General features: G+C 37.3%; 1 protein-coding gene across 1 annotated transcript in view; it reads left to right on the top strand.

Moving 5' to 3' along the window:
- gpa33a (glycoprotein A33 (transmembrane), paralog a) overlaps positions 1–18,224 on the top strand; it is a 51,815-nt gene extending 33,591 nt beyond the window's left edge. Inside the window, exons 5-7 of the mRNA XM_039744627.1 lie at positions 16,230–16,346; positions 17,450–17,576; positions 18,053–18,224. Coding sequence (XP_039600561.1) covers positions 16,230–16,346; positions 17,450–17,576; positions 18,053–18,191 — 383 coding nt within the window. The 3' untranslated portion in view covers positions 18,192–18,224. The remainder of the gene's footprint in view (positions 1–16,229; positions 16,347–17,449; positions 17,577–18,052) is intronic.
- The last annotated feature ends 3,907 nt before the right edge of the window (positions 18,225–22,131 follow it).

The raw sequence follows: 22,131 nt of genomic DNA, 5'->3' as shown, positions 1-22,131 counted from the left end.
TTTTCTATTTACTGTTTTTTTCCAACAAAGTAAAGGAGTAGTTGGCAATCCAAGTGATCAAAAACAACACATCTCCAAAGTAAGCTGTAATAAAATGGTATACCTCGATGTTTTACCGTAATAGCAAGTAGCTTTCATCGTCCAGTGAAGGTGGCATACGTTGCATCTAAAATACAATGAATTTGCATTTTACATACAGTATAATGAGCAAATTCATTTGGGTTTATTTGAAAATTCCAACTTGTGCTCTTGTGGTTTTGAAGGTTTTGTGTGTGAGTGTTAGAGAGAAGGAGAGATGAAATGGGACCTGTGATGGACATGTGCTCTCAGTGCTACCCCTGTGCTGTTGCTGTTGGGTCAGACTCTGGTCCCCACAACTCTAAACTAGATTTAGCAGGTTTTGGAATGTTATTTTGCTTTATTATTTAGATGTGCTATATCTTGGTAATAGATCATTTTGAATGTACTTATATCAGAAATAAATTGCTTTATGTCAGCTGCAAGTAAACCATAGGTTTGATATATATTTAATAGCTCTTCATCCTATTGTTTCATTGTGATTTTTTTTTTCCATATTGCATAAAACATATGTAATACATAATAATTGAGAGATGTTCTGATGAACAAAAAAGTGAGAACCAAGACTGGTTTGTGGTTAGATGAAATGTCCTATTGATTCTTCCATGAGACTTCTTTGGCAGGTTAATGTTAATATGTTACAATAAGCAGTGTGGGAATTCCAAAGTGTATATCTTGAACACACATAACTATAATCCATTTTTAAGTTAGAAAAAATATCATGAAATAATTCCTCTTAAGTGTAACAATACCTGTAAGATGATACTGAGTCAGCAAAATAATATTGGCAACTGTGTAAGATGCCATTATATACCTTGTCAAAAACATTAGAAATTCCTTATATGTATGGTGATGATCTGTTCCCAAGAAAGTACCATTTATTAGTCTCAATTTGTCAAATGTTATTCTTAAAAATAACATAATTGTCCTGTATATTAGAAGTGACCAATTTGTCAGTTAAGTAAATCATGCAGAGGTTGTATTGTGTAGGGTATTGTACACAGCCCCTTCTTAAGTATCATCCTGTGAATGCAGATATCTTGTGCGGGATATCTGTGTTTAATCTTCAGACCAGGAAATTAGAACTATGAAGAGATCTGTTCAACTTCACCACAAATTAGCTTTGACTTTTCTCTGTTTGTGGTTTGGACATTGCAATAGACTGTTTATCAACAAATAACCTAAACATGTTTGCTGCAGTAAACAAAATAATAAGGTTTATTTTATTGCTGGGCAATGATTAAAATTTTTAATCTTGATTAATCGTATGATTGTCTGCAGTCACTTTGATCATATTGTTATGTGCAAAAGTAGTGTATCTGGTTTGCAAACACTTTAAACAAATAAGGTGCTTTTTAATAGCAGTATTCTCTTAGTAGCAGTTAAAATATTTCTTGTAAATCTCAACTTAAACATTAATGTAATCAAATATAAAACCAAAGTTATTTGCTACTGCCAGGGCATTAACTTTTATCTAGTTTGTTACAGAAAAACAAGTTTCCCTCAGAGTCCAGAGCCACGATCATAACATTGTAACAGGCACCTTCCGGGCAACAGCAAGTTAACGTTTCTAAATCTGATTTTTTTTTTATCTGAACAGATACCAGCAGAAACATATATATTTTTTTTTATCAGAGAGTAGCATAAATAGTCTATGGTTAGTAGCAACTCTTTGAGGGCTAATATTTTTTCCAAAAAACTCAGTTTTCTGAAAAGCACACAAAGCAATACTTTCACACATAAATCAACATAAAACATCTGTTGCTGCTTGTTTTGCCTGCTGTTGGCGCCTGTTTGCTGCAGCAGCGGATCGACAGCCAGCAGGAATGCACGGTGGGCTGGCTGCTGTTGTGAGACAGGTGTGGGTGGGTGGCAGTTGCAGTGAGACACAATATGGTTTTCACCTCCTGTCATTGCGTCTGTCCTCCCAGGCAAACGTTGCCATAGGTGTATCAGCTACACGAACATGTTCAGCACCACGATCAGCTGGGGACCGATCAGCTGATGCAGGTATCTCACTTTCGCTTTTGACCTACATCTCTAGATCACTTGCATCAAAAATTAGAGTTCAATTCAGTGATAACACAAAAAAAGTTTTGCTTTGAGTATTCACTTTGGAATCTCTCCAGATGCCATTTTAGAAGCTGTTTGCTGTTCGCTACTCATGCACGCGCAGAGAATCGAAGTCAAATCAACAAAGGGAACTTTCTTTCTAACAAATGCATATCTATAACAAGAAGATCACTGATCTTTATCGATTGCTAGTGAGACGGAGCTTTCAAAATAATAACAAAAACAGTGTTAATGCGCAATAAAATAATTGTTGGTGTTAATTAATTAATATGTTAACTTGCCCAGCCATAGTTTATTTGTAACATAAGGATAGTAGAAAATGGATATTCTATATGCTTGTACACACAAACAAAGAGGACAAAAAAACAACATGAATGTACTGTATGTTGGGTTAGTCTGTCCTTTTCTGTCCTATAGAAAAAGTACATTTGTGAATTCTATTTCCTTAATTCTTATATAAACATTAATTCAAGAAACACTGTTCAGGACTGGCTTATAAAGGGTTTTGACACAATTCTGGTCTTTTAGCCAGTTGAACAGATAAGTTCTAAGCTAGATATAAAGTTTCTAGTGCATGCATTTAAATGATGATGTTGATTTAATCAATGATTGCCTCCACACACTTGATACGGCTCTTCTGTGATTGTGTGTTTGAGATGCTGTTCTGAAATTCATACCGAGTTTATGAAGAGAAACTTATGCTAGCTAAAGACTTATCCTTCACACAGGTTATGTTTAGTTGCAGTAATACTAAAAACCACAAAAAATTACCTTGCTTTGTCGGATCTATAAAATTACAGGCTGTGGTTTTCGAATCAAAGTCTGTATCCTTATGGTTTGGTTGCTGTCAATGGGTGGAATGATGCCTTTTCCCTCAAGATCAACAGAAAATTTCTTGGGCAGATATGGTAGTATGTTCAGAGTGCTTTGTCTTTCTTTCTCATCCCAGATGCTTTTTACTCTCTTAGTTTCTCTTACCTTGTTACTGTGTTCTGTAATGCAGTTTACAGTTTGACTCCCTTCTTCAGCAGGCTGAACACATTGCTTTACATACAGTGTCCCTCTTGCTTCTACACGTTGCTTCCCATTAGCAATGCTAGATTAAATATGACACTTCCAACTCTGTTACAGATACTCTTCTGCCTAGGATGTGTCAGACTGTAAAAACCGAAGACTATCTGCTGCAGAGCAGAAAGTTAAGCTGGGCAGAGAGGAAAAAGTCAGTGCTTGCAATGTGTTGTAAAGAAAGTAATGGATATTTTGCCATTGCTTTTTTCAATGCACACAGATCTAACCTTTTGGTTTACAATTGGTCCAGAGTTTTGTACATCAAGGTTGCCAATGGTTTGAAATTTGTCTCTTTCTTTACTGACTAAGTAGAAAACTGCAAGATTGGGTCTTCATCTAGATATTGCTGAAAATTTGGGTACAAACGTAAAAGGTGTCTATGGAGACTGGCAAACCTGGTGAAAAAGAAGAGCAATGCCAAAGGCTGGGAAAAATTGGATCAAAACCACATTTCAGTTATTAAGACGAAGTGTGTGGTTGATCAAATCGAGATTGGTAGATTAAGGTGGATATAAAGTCTTGGAAACTGTTGCTCATTCTTTGTTATATCTTAGCAGGTGCTGGACACTGTTTTGTTCACCTTTTAATGGTTCATAACACCACTAAACTAATCTGAAACCAACACAAGAAACCTTTCATGGCTTAAAGAAAAGAGAAACTTATTAAATCTTCACACAATTAATAAAAGAAACCAACTTCATTAAACATGGAAAGCAAATCTATAAAAGTGAGATTAGTGTTAGGGTGGGTGGACTCCAAAATCAGTATAATAAAACCAGTAACATAATGGTGGAAAACAAGTCGCATCCTGAAATGATTCTGGTCAAAGCAATATTTGTGTCAACTAGGTGAAAAATGCAAGATTAATAGGTGAAGTTTTATAAAAATAATCATAAGAGCCACTACATATGAGCCACTACAGGGTAGTATAGAAGAAGACAGAGGATGAAATAATATTAATGTATGAGTCTTAAGCATCTTAGTGTAAGGGACATTTTGAAATAGAGTGACATGTTGTCAAGCTTCATTTTGGCATGTTGAGGTACAGTATGTGTATGTCCACATATAGTTTCCCATCTGTATCCTTCTGTAGTGAGAACCTCTGTCCTGGGAAATAGTGTGGCAAGACATGCAAATTAAAAATCGTTAACACAACTGCTCCATATAATCTTATTACGTGTGTTATAAAAAATTACCTTTTTGCAACTTGTTCAGTGTACAAATATTACAGGAATCATTCATCCATGCCAGCCCTCACTGGAATTGCCACAATTTAAAATTGCCAGCCCATTCCTCCTGCATATGGGGCTCAAGGCAGTAACCAGCTCTGGACAGCATGGGATCCCATTATATGGCATTCCTACACATATCCACCAATCATTCCACTTAACATAGAATGAAAATGCAGTGTCCATCTAGAAAATGACCAAATAGGACTTTAACCTGAGTGCTGGATACTGTGAGACAACAGTGCTGTCCACTGTATTCATGTCTCACCATTTCTGTCCTGAAAAGATTAAAATGAGTTATACAAAATGTGAAACCACATGGTACTACCTGCTGCATGGAAGAAATGATACTTTAGCCAAAAAAAAAAAAAATCCTGGTTTTTGGTTGGAATCCACTGTGGTACACGTGCAAACTCTTTAAAAAGATTTGAAAACGCTCTCCTGTACTTTTCAACAACGTCTGACTAAAGTGCAGAAAAGCAAACATACACTATATAATGTTGTAGGAAAATGCATTTGTTTTTCACCATGACCCTAAACTTTAGCTTCTTCACTCTGTTTTTTTGCTATATGGGAGCATATACTCCAAACTGTAGTATTGTATAGCACCTTCAAATTGTAAGGATTGTCATGTCAAGCCACAGTGTGCCCACTAGGCAGATGGGACTTCATATGTCTTTACATATAATACTGTTTCACCCAGGATTACAGAATGACTATAAAACCTGTATGTTCATATTTCTGCTAACCATATTCGATGATTGTCGATCATAGCAGTCGGGGCTTCAGCCTCTAAGGTGTACCCTTGCTCATATGGTGCTGTTTCCCCTAAGAGTATGCTATGCACAGACCCTACTGAGTATGTCTACTCTAATCTCTACTGTCGTAGAATTAGTAATTAGTTCTTAATTCCCAGAAGAGAGATTTTTCCTTATGTTTCCTTATAAACAAATGCAGTACAATAAGCAGAAGCATTACATAAAGTACAAAACCTGGACTCTTGTAGCTGCAGCAGTTTTAAGATGGTCTTCATTCTTTATCCAAGTGGCACATTTTTTAGCTGTAGAGCCCCCCACAGTGGCAGACTCGCAGGATCTTCAGTTCCAAACTGTGAAGACTTTGCAAATTCGAAAATTTTCATCCACATATCACACAGTTTTGCATGATTCAACTGCTTTAGGAGGTCTGAAAATCTTGCTTTATGTCTAGTACAGATGAAGAGTTGTAAAATAATTTTGATGTTGACAATGTGAGAGACCCATCATTTTTCGACATCTGTCACCAGTTTTTGTGTTCACTAGTCTGTCTTCAGTTATTAGGGCATACACATTGGAAGAATATTTAAAAAAAAGACCACTGCACATTAGGAGGTTCACATTCAAGTCTTTCAACTTGGGATCTTGGAGAATTTCTTGTAGAATAAAACATGAATTCAGAACAAACCTGGTAGACTGTAGCAAACCCCTCAATACAAACAAGGTTTCCCACACAACTGGTATAATGACAATTTTTAAAGGGTCAGCAAAAAGGTAAACAGATATAGTCTAACTTCAATGCTAATTCCCTTTCTTGGGTAGTAGCCCTGACAACACAGAATTCAAACTTCAAAATGCACCCAATATAAAGCACATAACTCCAAAATAGTGTAAGAAATAATAAAAAAAATGTATATCTATACTAATAAAAGGCAAAGCCCTCACTGACTGACTGACTCACTCACTCACTCACTGACTCATCACTAATTCTCCAACTTTCCGTGTAGGTAGAAGGCTGAAATTTGGTACTTATTTCGGTGGTATGATGCCACTGTTGGCTGCCATATTGAACTTTTAACGGAAACCGATGTACGTACTTGTTTCATTGGTATGACACCACTGTCGGCCGCCATATTGAACTTTCCAGCGTCACTAATTCTCCAACTTCCCGTGTAGGTAGAAGGCTGAAGTTTGGCAGGCTCATTCCTTACAGCTTACTTACAAAAGTTAAGCAGGTTTCATTTCGAAATTCTACGTGTAATGGTCATAATGGTCAACAATGTCCGCCTTGTTGAACTTTCTTATTTATGGCCCCATCTTCTCAATATTTGGTAGGCGGCTTCCCTGCAATAACTGAAACCAATGTACGTACTTATTTCGGTGGTATGATGCCACTTTCGGCCGCCATATTGGACTTTTCAACAGTCTTTGTTACTTAAGGGCCCATCTTCAAGAAATTTGGTACACGGGTTCCCAACGCTAACTGAATCCTACTTACGTACATATATATACGTCCATAGCCTGTAGCAACGCCTCCCACGTTGTTGGCTGCCTGCCTATATAAGACCGTCCGTCACTCTGGTCTCTACATTCCCTTCCTTGCTTCGCCACGGGATTCACGTCTCCCTACTGATAACTACAGCCTTTTTGTTTAATCCACGGCTTTTCCGCTGTTTTATTGTTTGTTTATTACAATTATAGTTATTGTATAGGTATTTTAGACTTACTTTACATTGCTCAGGTACCCATTTCCTTTATCATTCCAACCCCCATTACCATGTCTATCGAGGTGATCACTATCGATCAAAGAACTGTCACTTACCGAGTGGTTTCCATGCCCGGAGATGGCACCTACCTTTTCCATTCTCTTTGTTACATATTGCACGGCCATATCAGGCTCACTCTTGATATCCAGAGGAACATTGTGTCTTATGTATTGAATGACTGGGACAGGTTCAAGGTGTGGACTGATGACGGTACAGGAAATAACTATACTACACAGGAGCACTATAAGAGTGAAATGCTTAAGCCAGTCACCTATGGTTCTGCATGTGAGTTGATGGCTGCCGCTGAATTGTTCGGTTGTCGCTTTCAAGTTTACCGAAATGGCCAAATATTTTACACCTTTTGACAACCGCCAATGCCTCTTAAACATCTTAGATTCACAGGTGACGATTTCAGTAGTGGACACTTTGATGTTTATGAATGTTTAAACTCTCAAAAGCGGGATGTGATTTTATCGATGAAACCGGTTGTGTGCTTACAACGTTTGACAGATGACTTCAACAGAACAAATCCTGCAAATACTGTCGTAATTGAAACACACCATGAAACTCAAACCGATTATGAAAGCAGCTATCCAAGCTGTGAGATTTGAGACAAGATTACTGTTCACATGGCCAACTGTAAGTTGCATGTTTAAGAGTAAGCTCAGCGCACAGCTTGGTCATGTTACAACCGGAGGGTCCAACTGACAACATGGTATAAAAAGAGATCCTTAACAAATAATTATTGGCATATTTTCCCTCAGTTTAAAAAGGTTTAATTTTCTACTTAATAAAAATTTTAATGCAGTACTTCGCTGCTGCGAAGCGCGAGTATTTTGCTAGTCTATACTAATAAAAGGCAAAGCCCTCACTCACTCATCACTAATTCTCCAACTTCCCATGTAGGTAGAAGGCTGAAATTTGGCAGGCTCATTCCTTACAGGTTACTTACAAAAGTTAAGTAAGTTTTATTTCGAAATTCTACGTGTAACGGTCATAACGGTCGACAATGTCTGCCAGCGACAACATCCGCCATGTTAAACTTTCTTATTTATGGCCCCATCTTCAAGAAATTTGGTAGGCTGCTTCCCTGCACTACCTGAAACCGATGTAAGTACTTATTTCGGTGTTATGACGCCACTGTCGGTCGCCATATTGAACTTTCCAACAGTCTTTGTTGCCTTCACTAACTCACAGACTCACTCATAGCTAATTCTCCAACTTCCTGTGTAGGTAGAAGGCTGAAATTTGGCAGACTCATTCCTTACAGCTTACTTATAAAAGCTAAGCAGGTTTAATTTTGAAATCCTACTCGTAACGGTCATAACGATCGACAACATCCGCCATGATAAACTTTCTTATTTATGGCCCCATCTTCACGAAATTTGGTAGGCGGCTTCCCTGCACTAACCGAAACCGATGTACATACTTATTTCGGTGGTATGGCACCAATGTCGGCCTCCATATTGAACTTTCCAATGGTCTTTGTTACCTATGGGCCCATCTTCAAGAAATTTGGTATGCGGGTTCCCAACGCTAACTGAATCCTACTTATGTACATATATACGTCCATAGCCTGCAGCTTGGTCGCCATGTGAGGCAGCGTTGGGTCCCCCATCACCACGCCTCCCACGTTGTTGGCTGTCAGCCTATATAAGGCCGTCCGTCACTCCGGTCTCTTCATTCCCTTCCTTACTTCGCCACAGTATTCATGTCTCCCGGCTGATAACCGCAGTCTTTTTATTTAATCCATGGCTTCTCTGCTGTTTTATTGTTCATTTATTACGATTATAGTTATTGTATAGGTATTTTTAGACATAGTTTACATTGTTCAGGTACCCATTTCCTTTATCGTTCAAACCGTACCCCCATTAACATGTCTATCGAGGTGATCACCATCGATCAAAAAACTGTCACTTACCAAGTGGTTTCCATGCCCGGAGATGGCGCCTGCCTTTTCCATTCTCTGTGTTACATATTGCATGGCCATATCAGGCTCACTCTTCGGAGGAACATTGTGTCTTATGTATTGAATGACTGAGACAGGTTCAAGGTGTGGACTGATGACGGTACAGGAGATAATTATACTACACAGGAGCACTATAAGAGTGAAATGCTTAAGCCCTTCACCTATGGTTCTGCATGTGAGTTGAAGGCTGCCGTTGAATTGTTTGGTTGTCGCTTTCAAGTGTACCAAATGGCCAAATATTTTACACCTTTGGACAGCCACCAATGCCTCTTAAACATCTTAGATTCACAGGTGACGATTTGAGTAGTGGACACTTTGATGTTTATGAATGTTTAAACTCTCAAAAGCTGGATGCAAAGTTATCGATGAAACCGGTTGTATGCTTACAACGCTTGACAGATGCAGATTGTCACTTCAACGCAACAAGTCCAGCAAATACTAACTTAATTGAAACAAATCATGAAACTCAAACCGATTATGATGGCAGCAATCCAAGCTGTGAGATTTGATTGCTTTTTCACATGGCCAACTGTACGTTGCATGCTCAAGAGTAAGCTCAGCGCACAGCTTGGTCATATTACAACAAGAGGGCCGAACTGACAACGTGGCATACAAAGATATCCTTAACAAATAATTATTGGTATATTTTTCCCTCAGTTTAAAAAGGTTTACTTTTCTTCTTAATAAAAATTTTAAGGCAGTACTTCACCGCTGCGAAGTGCGGGTATTTTGCTAGTCAAAGATGAAACAAGAGTTTTAAATAAGACAAAAACATAACAATAGTAACCACAAAGACACCAAGACACACAAGCATTTACCACATATGCACCGAGTTCATATCTTTTACATGTTTATCAGTTCCATGCTAAGTTCTGGAGTTGTACAGAGTAAATAATATAATGTTATTTGGAATATATGCATTTCATGTGTGATCTGTGTCTACAACGATCTGGGTAAATGTAGGATGACAGTCAGTGCAGAGACGGCATTAAAGAAAGCTGTCAACTAATCACCCCCCCGCCCCCCTTTGCTTCATGATGGTGCCCCTGCTCACATGACATTAGTGGCAAGTGTGCTATGGAACAGTGGTCGCACAAGGCAGGAAAAATATTTTGGTTTTGCGCTACAGAGACACTTTGTGAGCATTGTAACAAGTGTATTAGTGTTCAGTGGGATTATGTTGAAAAATACTGCATATTGTTTGCTTTTACTGTCATTTATCTTGTTTTTTCTCAATCAATTTGACATTTTTTCTTATACCAAGAACGTCATTCTCACAACTGTTCACCAAATCCTCTCAGCAACAATGCATGTGGTCACAACACACTCGCATTTCACTTTTTTTTATACAAATTGGAAGTGCTGGGGCACATATTGGATAACTCTAAACATGTTCTTCCGTATGTAGTGCATTTCTCATTTGACTGTAAGAAACGCCTCATAATGGTTAGAACATTCATCAGTCAACTCAAAAGCCAATTCACTCACTTTGAAGCAGCTCATTACTGTAAATAACATCATATAAAGCAATTCATACATGCAGCTTTTGCATAATCCATTCACACAGGACAAAGCTGTTGAGAAGAAACCTAGACAAAGAAATGTAAATGTTATTTCCTCAGTGAAAACACATGCTGCCAACCTCTCTCACAGGTACATGTCCTCAGACTAATTTACTCTCATGCATACAGTATAGTCTGCCTCTTTGTGAGTTACTGCAGTGTGTAGTGCTTCATGGTTTCACAAGCTGTCACACAGGAACAAGGTATGTTGAGTGCAACGGGTCCAAGAACACATGGAGGGCATGGGAGACAGGGAAGAGAAAGGGGAAGATCGATCAAAGGAACCCTAGAGTAGGTCCAGAAATGAATGCCACAATTGTTGGTCATGACGGGTTATTCAGTCCTGTCATTCCTGGAATTGAGTGAGGAATAGTTGCACCCGGCAACTAAGAATGCGCAACTCTACTCGAATACAAGCTTGATTTGATGGTAATCCAAGGATACTCCGCTTGTTTCTGCCACCATATTTACCCTTAACCTAATTAAGGAGTGTTTTTCTGCATGGAGGTGGAAGGTGTATTAGCACCAGCCCCATAACCAAATGTCACTGCTAGAGGTAATGAGGGCTGGGTGTGAAGGCATAGCACCAGAAGCATGTCATGGGGTGGATGCAACATGCTAAAAGATTTTTACTCCTGTGCCTTGAAAGACAAACACTAAGGTGTGATGTGGATCCATTTCTGTGGCCTGAAGCTGAAGAAAGAATGAATGGCTTTTGACGGGGTCTGTTGATATTGTTTTATTAGCAGGATACTTTTGATTGTAGTATTTTCCTCTGTTCTAACAGACTTGTTTTTATAGAAGTAGAGATGCTCCAATTGAAATAAGACTTGGTAAAAATGTTAATCACAAAGCCCCTGCTTTATTAAGCTTTATGGTAATTTACTTGTACTCCTCTATGCATGGTATTATGGCAGTTGAGCCAGCAAGCATTTTTTTCTTTCTTTTGCAGCAAAGTTCCTGCAGTGTAAGCAAATGGAAGCTTGTTTATCAGTGAAGGAGAGGGGATTGGTATATTAGCCTTTACATTAAAGAAAGGGGTCGATGAAGTTGTCTTGTGCAACTAGGCAAACGGCAAGAAAAGCTTCTTAAAGGAGTTCAGAACTTTATTTTGTCCTTTAAAACAGACACCATCTGAGTCTGGACAGCCTGCCTGTTTAAAATGCAGCAGCTTAATCTTTTAATTGGAAAAAGAAAAGAAAAAGATGAATTTGAAATTGCTGCTTAAACAGTAGGTTGTTTTTGTTTTGAAGATTTGTACTGTGTTTATTATTGGTTGCTGTGTGTTACAGAGCACATGTTTTGGTAAGAAACAAATACTACATAATTAAAATGGTAATCCGTATTTTATCAGAAATGTCTAGTTAATACACTGAAGAAAAAAACACCTGTATAAATACAGTAAATGTATATTTTAACAGCAAAAATCTGTAGTACTATTAATGATTTAAAATGATTAAAACATATATAGGTATGTATATTTACATTTAAGCAGCGTTTAATTACCAATATTGATTGAATGAGTGAGTATATATGTGTGTATACAGCAATAATTGACTTCTAGTTAGCCCACACAGTCCTCTAGGACTGACTTTGCAGACTCATGGTTTAGATTAGCGATTTTCAAGCGGGGTGCAGTAAACTTAAATGACCAAAAATCAAGCTACAGCAGAGGTGTCAAACTTGCCTTTTTAAAGCAGTCTGCCCAATCAATATCCAAAATAATATAGCCTCTTTGCTGGCTGCATGAAGGAAGCTTGTGCAACTGTTGGATATGGCAAGGCAGAGAGCACAATGGAGAGCTGCTTGTCATATAAATCATGGAAGTCGGGAGAATAGGTCGTGTCCTGTTAACCAAGTAAAGTAAACATCAAAGAGTAGGTTTGGAGTGGGAGTTTTTCTTTTGGAAAGGTAGGCAAGTTGAAATGGTGTACAGTCTAGATTTTTGTCTGTGGAGAACAGAGAGGCAAGGTTGTCATTACATTCTGTGGATTCCATGGTGAGTATAAAAGTGAACAATGATGGTGGTGGTGTGATCTAGAGCCAGACACCAAGCAGAAGACCAACAGTAGAGGATATTACATTACATTTACTTATTTAGTTGACTCCTTTATCGAAGGCGACTTACAACATTTATGGTACAGTTGGTTACATTTTGTTTGGTTTTCCAATTGAAACACAGGCAGGTCATGTGACTTGCTCATGGTCACACAGTGTCAGTAGCAGGATTTGTACTCACAACCTCAGGATTTGAATTCCAAAGCCATCACACTGCCTGCCTAGAAGAGGAGGTACAGCTGTACATCCAATAGAAAGTTCTGGAGAGTAGTTCAGTGGGTCACGGCTCCCTCACGACTAGAAAAGTGAGGGTTTATAGGTAACAGACACTGAAGAAGAATTTTAATGGTAGTTGTAAGTTAAGTGTAATCTTGATAAATTATACTTGGGTACAATCTATATATGAAATAATTGTTAAATATGGTCTTTGAGAAAACTGACAGTCATTGCGCACTTTATGTTGCATATTCTAGCAACCCAGTACTTGGTTTAGGAAGAAGGGACAGCAAAACAAGGAATTGCTTTGCAGAAAGTTAGAATAGAAATCTGTAGTTCGTAATGTCCTGATCAGAAAATGTGAAAAGAAGATGACATGCCAAACTGCATTAAGAACTTTAGTGTTTTAGCATGATGCCTATTAAAGATGTGATTTGTCTCAATATGGAGATGTCAGTCAACTCGTATTGCTACTACACTCTGCTAATTTTTTTTAAAGCTGCTCAGGTCTCAGAACTGGTTGCTCTTCTGTCGCTTGCCTGACTTCTGACACCACCCTCCATTATTCTTTTGTCTTTTCCTCTGACTTGATTTTTTTTATGTTGTATTATCTTGATATTTCCCTCTACTTACCCTTTACCAATTTTCTTCAGGGATAAGTGCACTCAAGTCTATTGCCAGGTTGGTCTAATGTTGCTCCTTAATATTAACACACACACACACATAGATATATGCATACACACAAACCCTAACCAGAAAAGTACTGTATGAAAGATGTATACACATGTGCATTATTCCTTAGCACTTTGACACAGATAAGTACAGCATGAATAGATAGATATATACTTTATTAACCCAAGGGGAAATTCACATACTCCAGCAGCAGCATACTGATAAAAACAATGTTAATTAAAGAGTGATAAAAATACAGTGCAAGTTAAAAAATGCAAGGTGGAGAGTGCAAGGCAGGTATAACAGTCAATAATCTTGTGTAGTGTTAACGTTTACCCCCCAACCTGGGTTGAATTGAAGAGTCGCATAGTGTGGGGGAGGAACGATCTCCTCAATCTGTCAGTGGAACAGGATGGTGACAGCAGTCTGTCGCTGAAGCTGCTCCTCTGTCTGGAGATGATACTGTTCAGTGGATGCAGTGGATTCTCCATGATTGACAGGAGCCTGCTCTGCGCCCGTCGCTCTGCCACGGATGTCAAACTGTCCAGCTCCATGCCTAAAATAGAGCCTGCCTTCCTCACCAATTTGTCCAGGAATGAGGTAACCCTCTTCTTTATGCTGCCTCCCCAGCACACCACCATGTAGGAGAGGGCATTCACCACAACCGTCTGATAAAAGATCTGCAGCATCTTATTGCAGATGTTGAAGGACGCCAGCCTTCTAAGGAAGTATAGTCGTCTCTGTCCTCTCTTTCATAGAGCATCAGTATTGGCAATCCAGTCCAATTTATCATCCAGCTGCACTCCCAGGTATTTATAGGTCTGTACTCTCTGCACACAGTCACGAGGGGCCTGGGCCTCCTAAAATCCACCATCAGCTCCTTGGTTTTGCTGGTGTTCAGTTGTAGGTGGTTTGAGTCGCACCATTTAACAAAGTCCTTGATTAGGTTCCTATACTTCTCCTCCTGCCCACTCCTGATGCAGCCCACAATAGCAGTGTTGTCAGCGAACTTTTGCATGTGGCAGTGGAATAGCACATACACAGTCCGCTTTCCCTAGTACTCCAAGAGACTTACTTCTCATGAGCACAAACAACGTGCAATGTTTTAGATCTATCTCGGACCTAAATTACTTTTGGTCTCCAAGAATATATTTGAACATACAAAGCTCAACATCCTTGGCTATAGGCCATTTATCTACCAATGAATGTCTTACTTTAATGAATTATTTGGCAGAGCTCTTCGTCCTCCACGCGATAAATTTTGCAGCTTGGATCATGTGGCATTTCCTCATTGCTCCAGGTACTTTAAAAAAAATTGACCTTATTACTTCAATCAATCTAGATATGAAGACAAAGTAAATAAAGTTAAAAGCCGTAGTATTCATTAAAGAACAATAGCACCAGTAGAGAAAAGTTATAGTCTTTAGAAAAGCCTGTGATAAAGTTAAAGATGTCAAAGATGAATGTCCTAGGGCAGCGTTGATTTAGCAATTGGTATTCATGGAATGCTTTAGCTGATGATCAGAGGAAAAGTGTCACACATTGCTGGCACCCTCTCCTCCGTTGCTCCGTCTTCTCCTTCTGACATCACTGTCACTCTCTTCTGATGCTGCTCTCTTCGCGGTTTCTCCTTCTTCCTTCTTTTGACGTTGCCTTTCAGACAAGGCATATTTATCTTAAGATTTCATGTGGCATGACTTCCTTTCCCAAACTGTAAAATCAATTTGGCTTTTTTTTTTGTTACAGTTGCCCATCCGTTTACAGCTTATAAAGTAATCAGATACAGCTTGAAGCATCGGCATGTTTTCCTTTCCTAAGCTGTAAACCAATTCAGTCCTAGGTGCAACAGATGTTACTGTGCTTAGTAGTGCAATTCAGGAAAACAAGATGCTTTGATGTTAAAACTGCCCATGCAAGTGTCCTGTATTAAAATTCATCTTGTTTGGTTTGAGCACAATATAATGGAAATAGTGACAAAATATTGCAGATTTTGCACACTAAAACATATGTGAATAGAAAAAACATTTGCATTTCCACTCATGTTAAATGTGGTTATCACTGATGGAAACAATGCAGTTCCAAGTCCAGAGAATAACCAAGTTAACTTATATAATTAAGTTATGTATGCATCAATTAATTATAAAAATACGTTTTGTATTTTATTATAAGAAATATAAAACGTTAGCCTCTGCACCATAGAACCCTGACTTTGAAATAATACTGAGTAAAACAATGATCATTCAAGCTTCTTGATTTTACTTAAGGTTGTATTGCTCCTTTTTTATTTTATCATTTCAGTAATATGTTAGCCCAAAAAATAAAATAATATGAACTTTGTCAAATAAAACCCTTTAGCAAATTCAAGGTCAGATAGGGGGTGACTTGATGTTGACAGATAAAAATATTGGTGTTGAATGGGAGGTTGTTGCATATTTCTAAGAAGAGGAAATGCATATAAATAACAAGCAGAACAAATGTGTTTGTGCACCAGTACAAATTATCTTGCAGCATAATCCTAAGCAGCTGCTGCTACATCAACTTTATATATATATCTATACATCTGCTCAGTTTTCACAAAAAAACTTTCATATGTAAAACAGAGCTGTTAATGTGAGGTTTAAACAGAAGTATGATGCACAAGACATGTAACAATATTACAGTTTTACCTATGATGATGTTGGTTAAAGAAAGAAGATGGCTAATAATTCTCTAAACTTTTATCTTCATTTTTCATTTTGTTATTAATAAAGAATAATTAAAATTTAAGAATTGTTCATTTGCAGATACAGGAACACTGACCCTTGTGAATGTTTCCATGGATACATCTGGATTTTTTGTGTGCACATCAGCAAATAAAATTCGATCTGCTATGTGTAATATGACAGTTGCGATATACCCACGTGAGTAACATGCTCAATTTTCCCAAACCTTTCCTTTACTTGTCCTGTTCTAGTGTTTTACTGAGTAATGTTTTGTTACACATATTTAAAGCGACACATATATTTTGGTGAAAGTATTAAATAATGTAAAAACTTTACCAAAATATTTCTTCCTCTTGCATCCTGTCAAATTTAATGTAATTTCTTGATGGAGTTACAAGATATTTTAAGATTATTAATGTACCAAGTAAGTCACAGATACTATATATTAAAGAAAGAAGAATGATGAAAAAATTTCAACAAGTTTAAGATCATGTTATAATAACGTATAATTTTGCTACTGAGAAAAGACAAGAATATTTCGTTAACTTTTACCATATGAGTGGAAATTTGTAGATTTCAAATATCAAGCAATTTGTATGATATATCACAACCTTCATAGGGCACACTATTGCAAGGCCTAAATTAGTATTGTTTTCAGCACCAACTGCAGTCTGCACTAAGGAAAGCTAATACAATATGTTTACAGTAATAACCGCATGTTAAGTTATATAATAAAAAGCTTGTTTTGATTTTTTCTGCTGTTGTATGCCATGCTCTTCTTTTCAGTTTCCGAATCTATCAAAAGTAGCTGCAGTCTTTGTAGTCAAAAAGTATCCTGTTGTCTCTTTCTCCATCTGTCTCACGTAATCTTTTGCCATTAAAAAAATTGGTATATAAAATATTTACATTTTTATTTTTCTACTTCATTCAGCATTCACACCCTCTTTTTGAGTTATTCAAGGTTGATTTATACACATCTTCCATTGTTAATTCTATATTATAAATGAATGAGTTAATCCCTCTGTCCATTATTTATTTTCAAAATAATGCCTTGAGTGATTCATGGTAATAACTCAAATGCCCATTTATTGTCCGTATTTGCTTGTCCAATTTAAAATGAAAAATTAAAATGTATCCTTAATTTTTCCATAAGAAATTAAAAGTTTAATTTTTAGACTTGAAACATAATGATGTCTCATATCAGTTTCAGAAATAAAAGAATAAATCTATTTTTTATATATCATAGTCAGCATTATTTGCAAAAATGTTTAAACGGTTTCTGTACAAATTTTGTCTTCCAGCTTCCATGAACATTGCATTTACTGCAGGAATGATTGCCTTAGCCGTGGGTGGATTAATTATCATTGGAATTATAGCTTACTGCTGCTGTTGCCGTGACAAAGGCCAGGATGAAGAATATGAAATGGAGTATGAACAAACATTGTTTCATAACCTTTTTTAATATTATCCTTTCTTGTAATATTCTATACAAGTAACAAGTATCAATTAAATTCATTTTTCTGTAAAATGTGCAGGGCTTTGCAACTAGCATGTAAGTAATGGAATTCCACAGCAATTGTGCTTATAACCTTTTACACACATTTTATTCTCCCTGTGCTGTGCAATGCAAGTATTTTCATGGAGCAATACTAATGTTGCAAAGTTTCAAATTACAGTACTGGCCATAAAGGTAAAATATTACTATTTTTGTCTGTCTGATGCATTTCAAGTGCCAGTGGACTTAGAGAATATCAGAAATGTATACTGACTTTAGTTTGTGACTGTTCTGACTGAAATTGGTACTAAGGCACCATGTTCTCTATTTCCAGCATAAGAGAGTGATTTCTGTGTGTTATCTGTAATTTTTGTATTGTTGTCTTTAATAATGTGCTTTGCCATTGTAGATACCCAGATGAAAATGTTGAAGAGAAGCTCAGAACAGAACATGGTGAAACAGCCCATGATGATCAACCCGATGAAGAACATGAGCGTTCTCACCCACCTATGTTGCCTCCAAATAAACCCAAGGGCACAGTTTATTAGGAATTTCTGATCTCGTTGGAGTACTCAAAAAAAGCAATAAATCCTTTTTTTTTTTTTCTTTCAATTATATCATTAAATTACCCATCTTGCAAATTAAGTGCGAATGTTTCTAATAATCCAGTTTTAGAAATTATAAATCTAAAACCTCAATAAATTTTTGCCATGCAAGAAACACAGTTTTGCACTTTTTCTGTGAAAGGATGTCAAATTTCAGCTTTCGATTTTGTTTTTAGTCTTTAATTTTTCATTTTTGTTTCACAAATACTAAAATTATGCAATATTTCTTTCAAATTGTTATTAACTATTGAGAATAATTTTACATTACATTTGATTTTGTATTAGTTTTTATTGAAATAGATTTTTATAATTTTCTGCATGGCTTTTTAAACTGGAAAACTTTGTAAAATTAAAATTTGTCTTTTACCAACTTAAAAAAAAAATAAATAAATAAACAGCTATAACGTGCTTTAAGTGCTCAGACAAGATAGATCATTTACTGTTTTTTTTCTCTTTTTTAACAAGTTGCATATATGAAACTTCAGTTTACAAAAAATGACCTCTGCCTCCTGATTTGAGAGACATGTTTTTAAAATAACCTCTTAACTGCCTCACATTAATATTACAAGTGATTGCCTGTAAATCTGCATTGTTTTAAATATTTATCGCTGTCCTATTATTCAAAATCCTTAAATAATATTGCGATGCATTATCAATTACAGTGAGGTTTGAAAAGGCAGCTGTTATTTTTGACTGATCAGTACAAACATATATAACCTCTGCCTGTCTACATTAATCAGGCACACTTCTTTAAAGTAACGTTTCAAATGGTTGTGAACAATGAACATCTTTATTTCTAGAGGTTGCTTTTTTTGTACAATATGTAATCTTTGTGTTGGTTTAATATGAAAATGGTACTGTATGCTGTATGGGCCTCCACCTATAAGTGGTTAATTTATAATTGGCACAAAAATTCATATTTAAAACTGAAATTCACACTGAAGTTAAACATTTATGCTAAAAGATCTGTTGACAGTGATGTTGAAACAGTGAAGACTTTTGTCTTATTTTTTTAAAAATACATTTAGTTTTGTAATTGGTTTTATAAAAAATAAATACAGAAATTATTAATTAAACAGCTGCCTGTTTTTTTGTTTTTATATCTGATATTTGTTTTTGAAATTATTTTCTCAAGCCATTTCCATCTTCATCTTCAATTTTTTTTCCTTTATCCTTCACTTCGATGTAGGGCAGTCATTTCTCCTTGTGGTGTTTGCTGCTGTTTCATGATTATTTTTTATTCTGCTATTCCAGTGATAGTTAATTTTTAGTTGCAGTGATATTTGTTAAGAAACTGGGTTATTTCAGATGCATGATATGACTGCTTGTCAGGTTGTAGTTGAGCCCACTGAAAATGTGTACTTCACTGTGCGTACAGTACTTATTTAAAGCATGGAGACTATGAGAGTGGATAATGTTGTACTTTTGTTTTAATCCATACTGTTTCAGCTATTTCCTTAACAGTGACTTTTTTCATAATTGATTTTATTCTATGATTTAACCTAGTATAAATCTTGACATTTCCTCCTTGCCTACACTCTTTAATGATATTTAAAAAAATCCTTCATATGCATAAAAAACAAATGCATACTCAAATATGTATGAAGTAATATGCATGTAATTTTAAAAACAAAAACACAGAAGGACATTATTTCTATTGTCCATATACACAATAAATGAAAGACTAGTGTCTGTTTTGTTTAATATACTCCTATCTGTGAATTGTAAAGCAAAGACAAGAATTTATTGTGGAACACATTGGCACAGAGGTTAGCACTGCTGCCTTACAGATCCTGCATTTGAATCACACACTTGATTGGTTGTCTCTCTTTCACTAGTGCCAAGATAGTGCTCAGGCCCACTATGACCTTGATATGGATTATGCTGCTGTGGCAATGTATGGATGTACATACTGTATGACTTTGTTTCAGTCTTCCATTCTATGCTATTCAAAATATGAGTATATCTACTACTTTTATACTCACTAGGGGTGCTGTCATTTATGATACTATGCAATTTGAAATGTATGCCTTTTTCTTTAGCAGATAAACGGGATAAAGCAAATGTTAAAATATCTATAGTTTGGAAATGAGCAGGTTTGAAGTTCTGTGAATGTATTAAGTGTCATGATCGAAAAGAAAGGGTGAGAGGTGACTCCATTTTCAGCACCACAACTGGGGATTGGAGGTCGATGGAGCAAAACAGATAACCAAGATGATAGCTGGTACACATTGTGAAGCCCGGGGTCATGTACTACTGCCTTAACCCCGACGCAGACAGGCTGGACACTAATTGCCACACAGCACATGGTTTATTTATAATTGTAGACTCCACAAAACACAAGGCAAAGCACTTAGCACAACACCGTCCCTTGTCTTTCTACAGTCAGTTCTTCCGCCTCCATTCCTCCTTCCTGAGCTTCATCTACTTCCCTTCCGATTAAGGCCCTCCGGATGGAGGGAGACGGCCCCTTTTATGTGTCTCCTGGGAGTGCTCCAGGTGGTTCATTAGCGTTACCTGGAATCACTCCCAGATGTAATGGCAGTTCAAGGTGAGGCTGTGCAGCTCCCTCTGGTGGCCTCCACAGATCCCAGCAGGGCTGCACCAAACTCCAACTGCCAGTGTGCCCTGTGGGAATCTGTGATGCCTCTACCATCCCATGGGAGGTAGTGCCTCACAAATACTGTCTCCCTCAGTCCTTCCCTCAGAGGGGTGTCCTGGCATGTAAGAGGTCATGGAAAAAAATCCAAGATACTGCTGCAACCAAGGGGGTCTGCCATATAGTACTGCAGCTAGATAATGGCCCATGCATGTTCTCTTACGAGGGTGTCCCAGCCATTTAAGGACCCAAGCCATCCAACAGTGTGTATATGTGTTTGTGTTGCTGTAAAACACCTGGGGTCCTAGAAATAATGGATCCTTGCACTTCGATCAATCAGTTGCATCGGTTGTGCATTATTGGCTAAGCGAGGTTCTCTTTTCTCGCTTCATGTTGTACAGTCACACTTCTGGGCCAGACAGACAGACACACACAATATAAGCTATAATGCAATATCAATACAGTAAACAGTGACCTCCATAAAGTTTGGAACAAAGACCTAATTTTTCTTTGATTTACCACTCTGCTCCATAGTTTAAAATATAAGTCAATTCAGACGTGACTAAAGCGTACATTCAAGACTTTAAGGATATTTGTATAAATTTTGGTCACACCAAGCAGAAATGACAGCACTTTTTATATATGGTCTTCCCATTTTAGAGTACCATAATGTTTGGAACATAGCAATGGCAGGTATATTAAAGCAGTCATATTTAGTACTTTGTTGCATATCCACTGCATGCAATGACAGCTTTAAGTCTGCAATTCATAAACATCGCCAGGTGCTAGGTTTCTTCTCTGGAGATGCTCTGCAAAGCCTCTGATGCAGACATCTTCAGCTCCTTAGGTTTTCTTTTCCTCATATAGAAGGCATGCTCAATTGGATTCATATTTGGTGACTGGCTTAGCCATTCAAGAATTTTCAATTTTTTAGCTTTGAGAAAAATCCTGTGTTGCCTTAACAGTATGTTTGGGATCATTATCTTGTATGATGAAGTGCCATCCAATGAGTTTGGAGGCATTTACTGGAACTTGAGCAGATAAGATGTTTCTGTTCACCTCAGAATTCAGTGTGACGCTGCCATCAGCAGCCACACATGCCCAAGCCAGAACACCCCAATCCCCATGTTTAACAGATGAGGTGGTATGGTTTGGATCTTGGGCAGTTCCTTTTCATCTCCACACTTTGCTCTTGCCATCACTATGATAGAGGTTCATCTTTTTGTCATCTGTCGAAGACCTTCTTCCAGAATTCTGCAGGCTCTTTTAATTGTTTATTCTCAA

This window comes from Polypterus senegalus, chromosome 2 (assembly GCF_016835505.1).
Source record: "Polypterus senegalus isolate Bchr_013 chromosome 2, ASM1683550v1, whole genome shotgun sequence".
In the NCBI taxonomy this organism is placed as follows: Eukaryota; Metazoa; Chordata; class Cladistia; order Polypteriformes; family Polypteridae; genus Polypterus; species Polypterus senegalus.
Note: the sequence above shows the minus strand (reverse complement) of the source record. Positions and strands in the feature narration are given on the sequence as shown.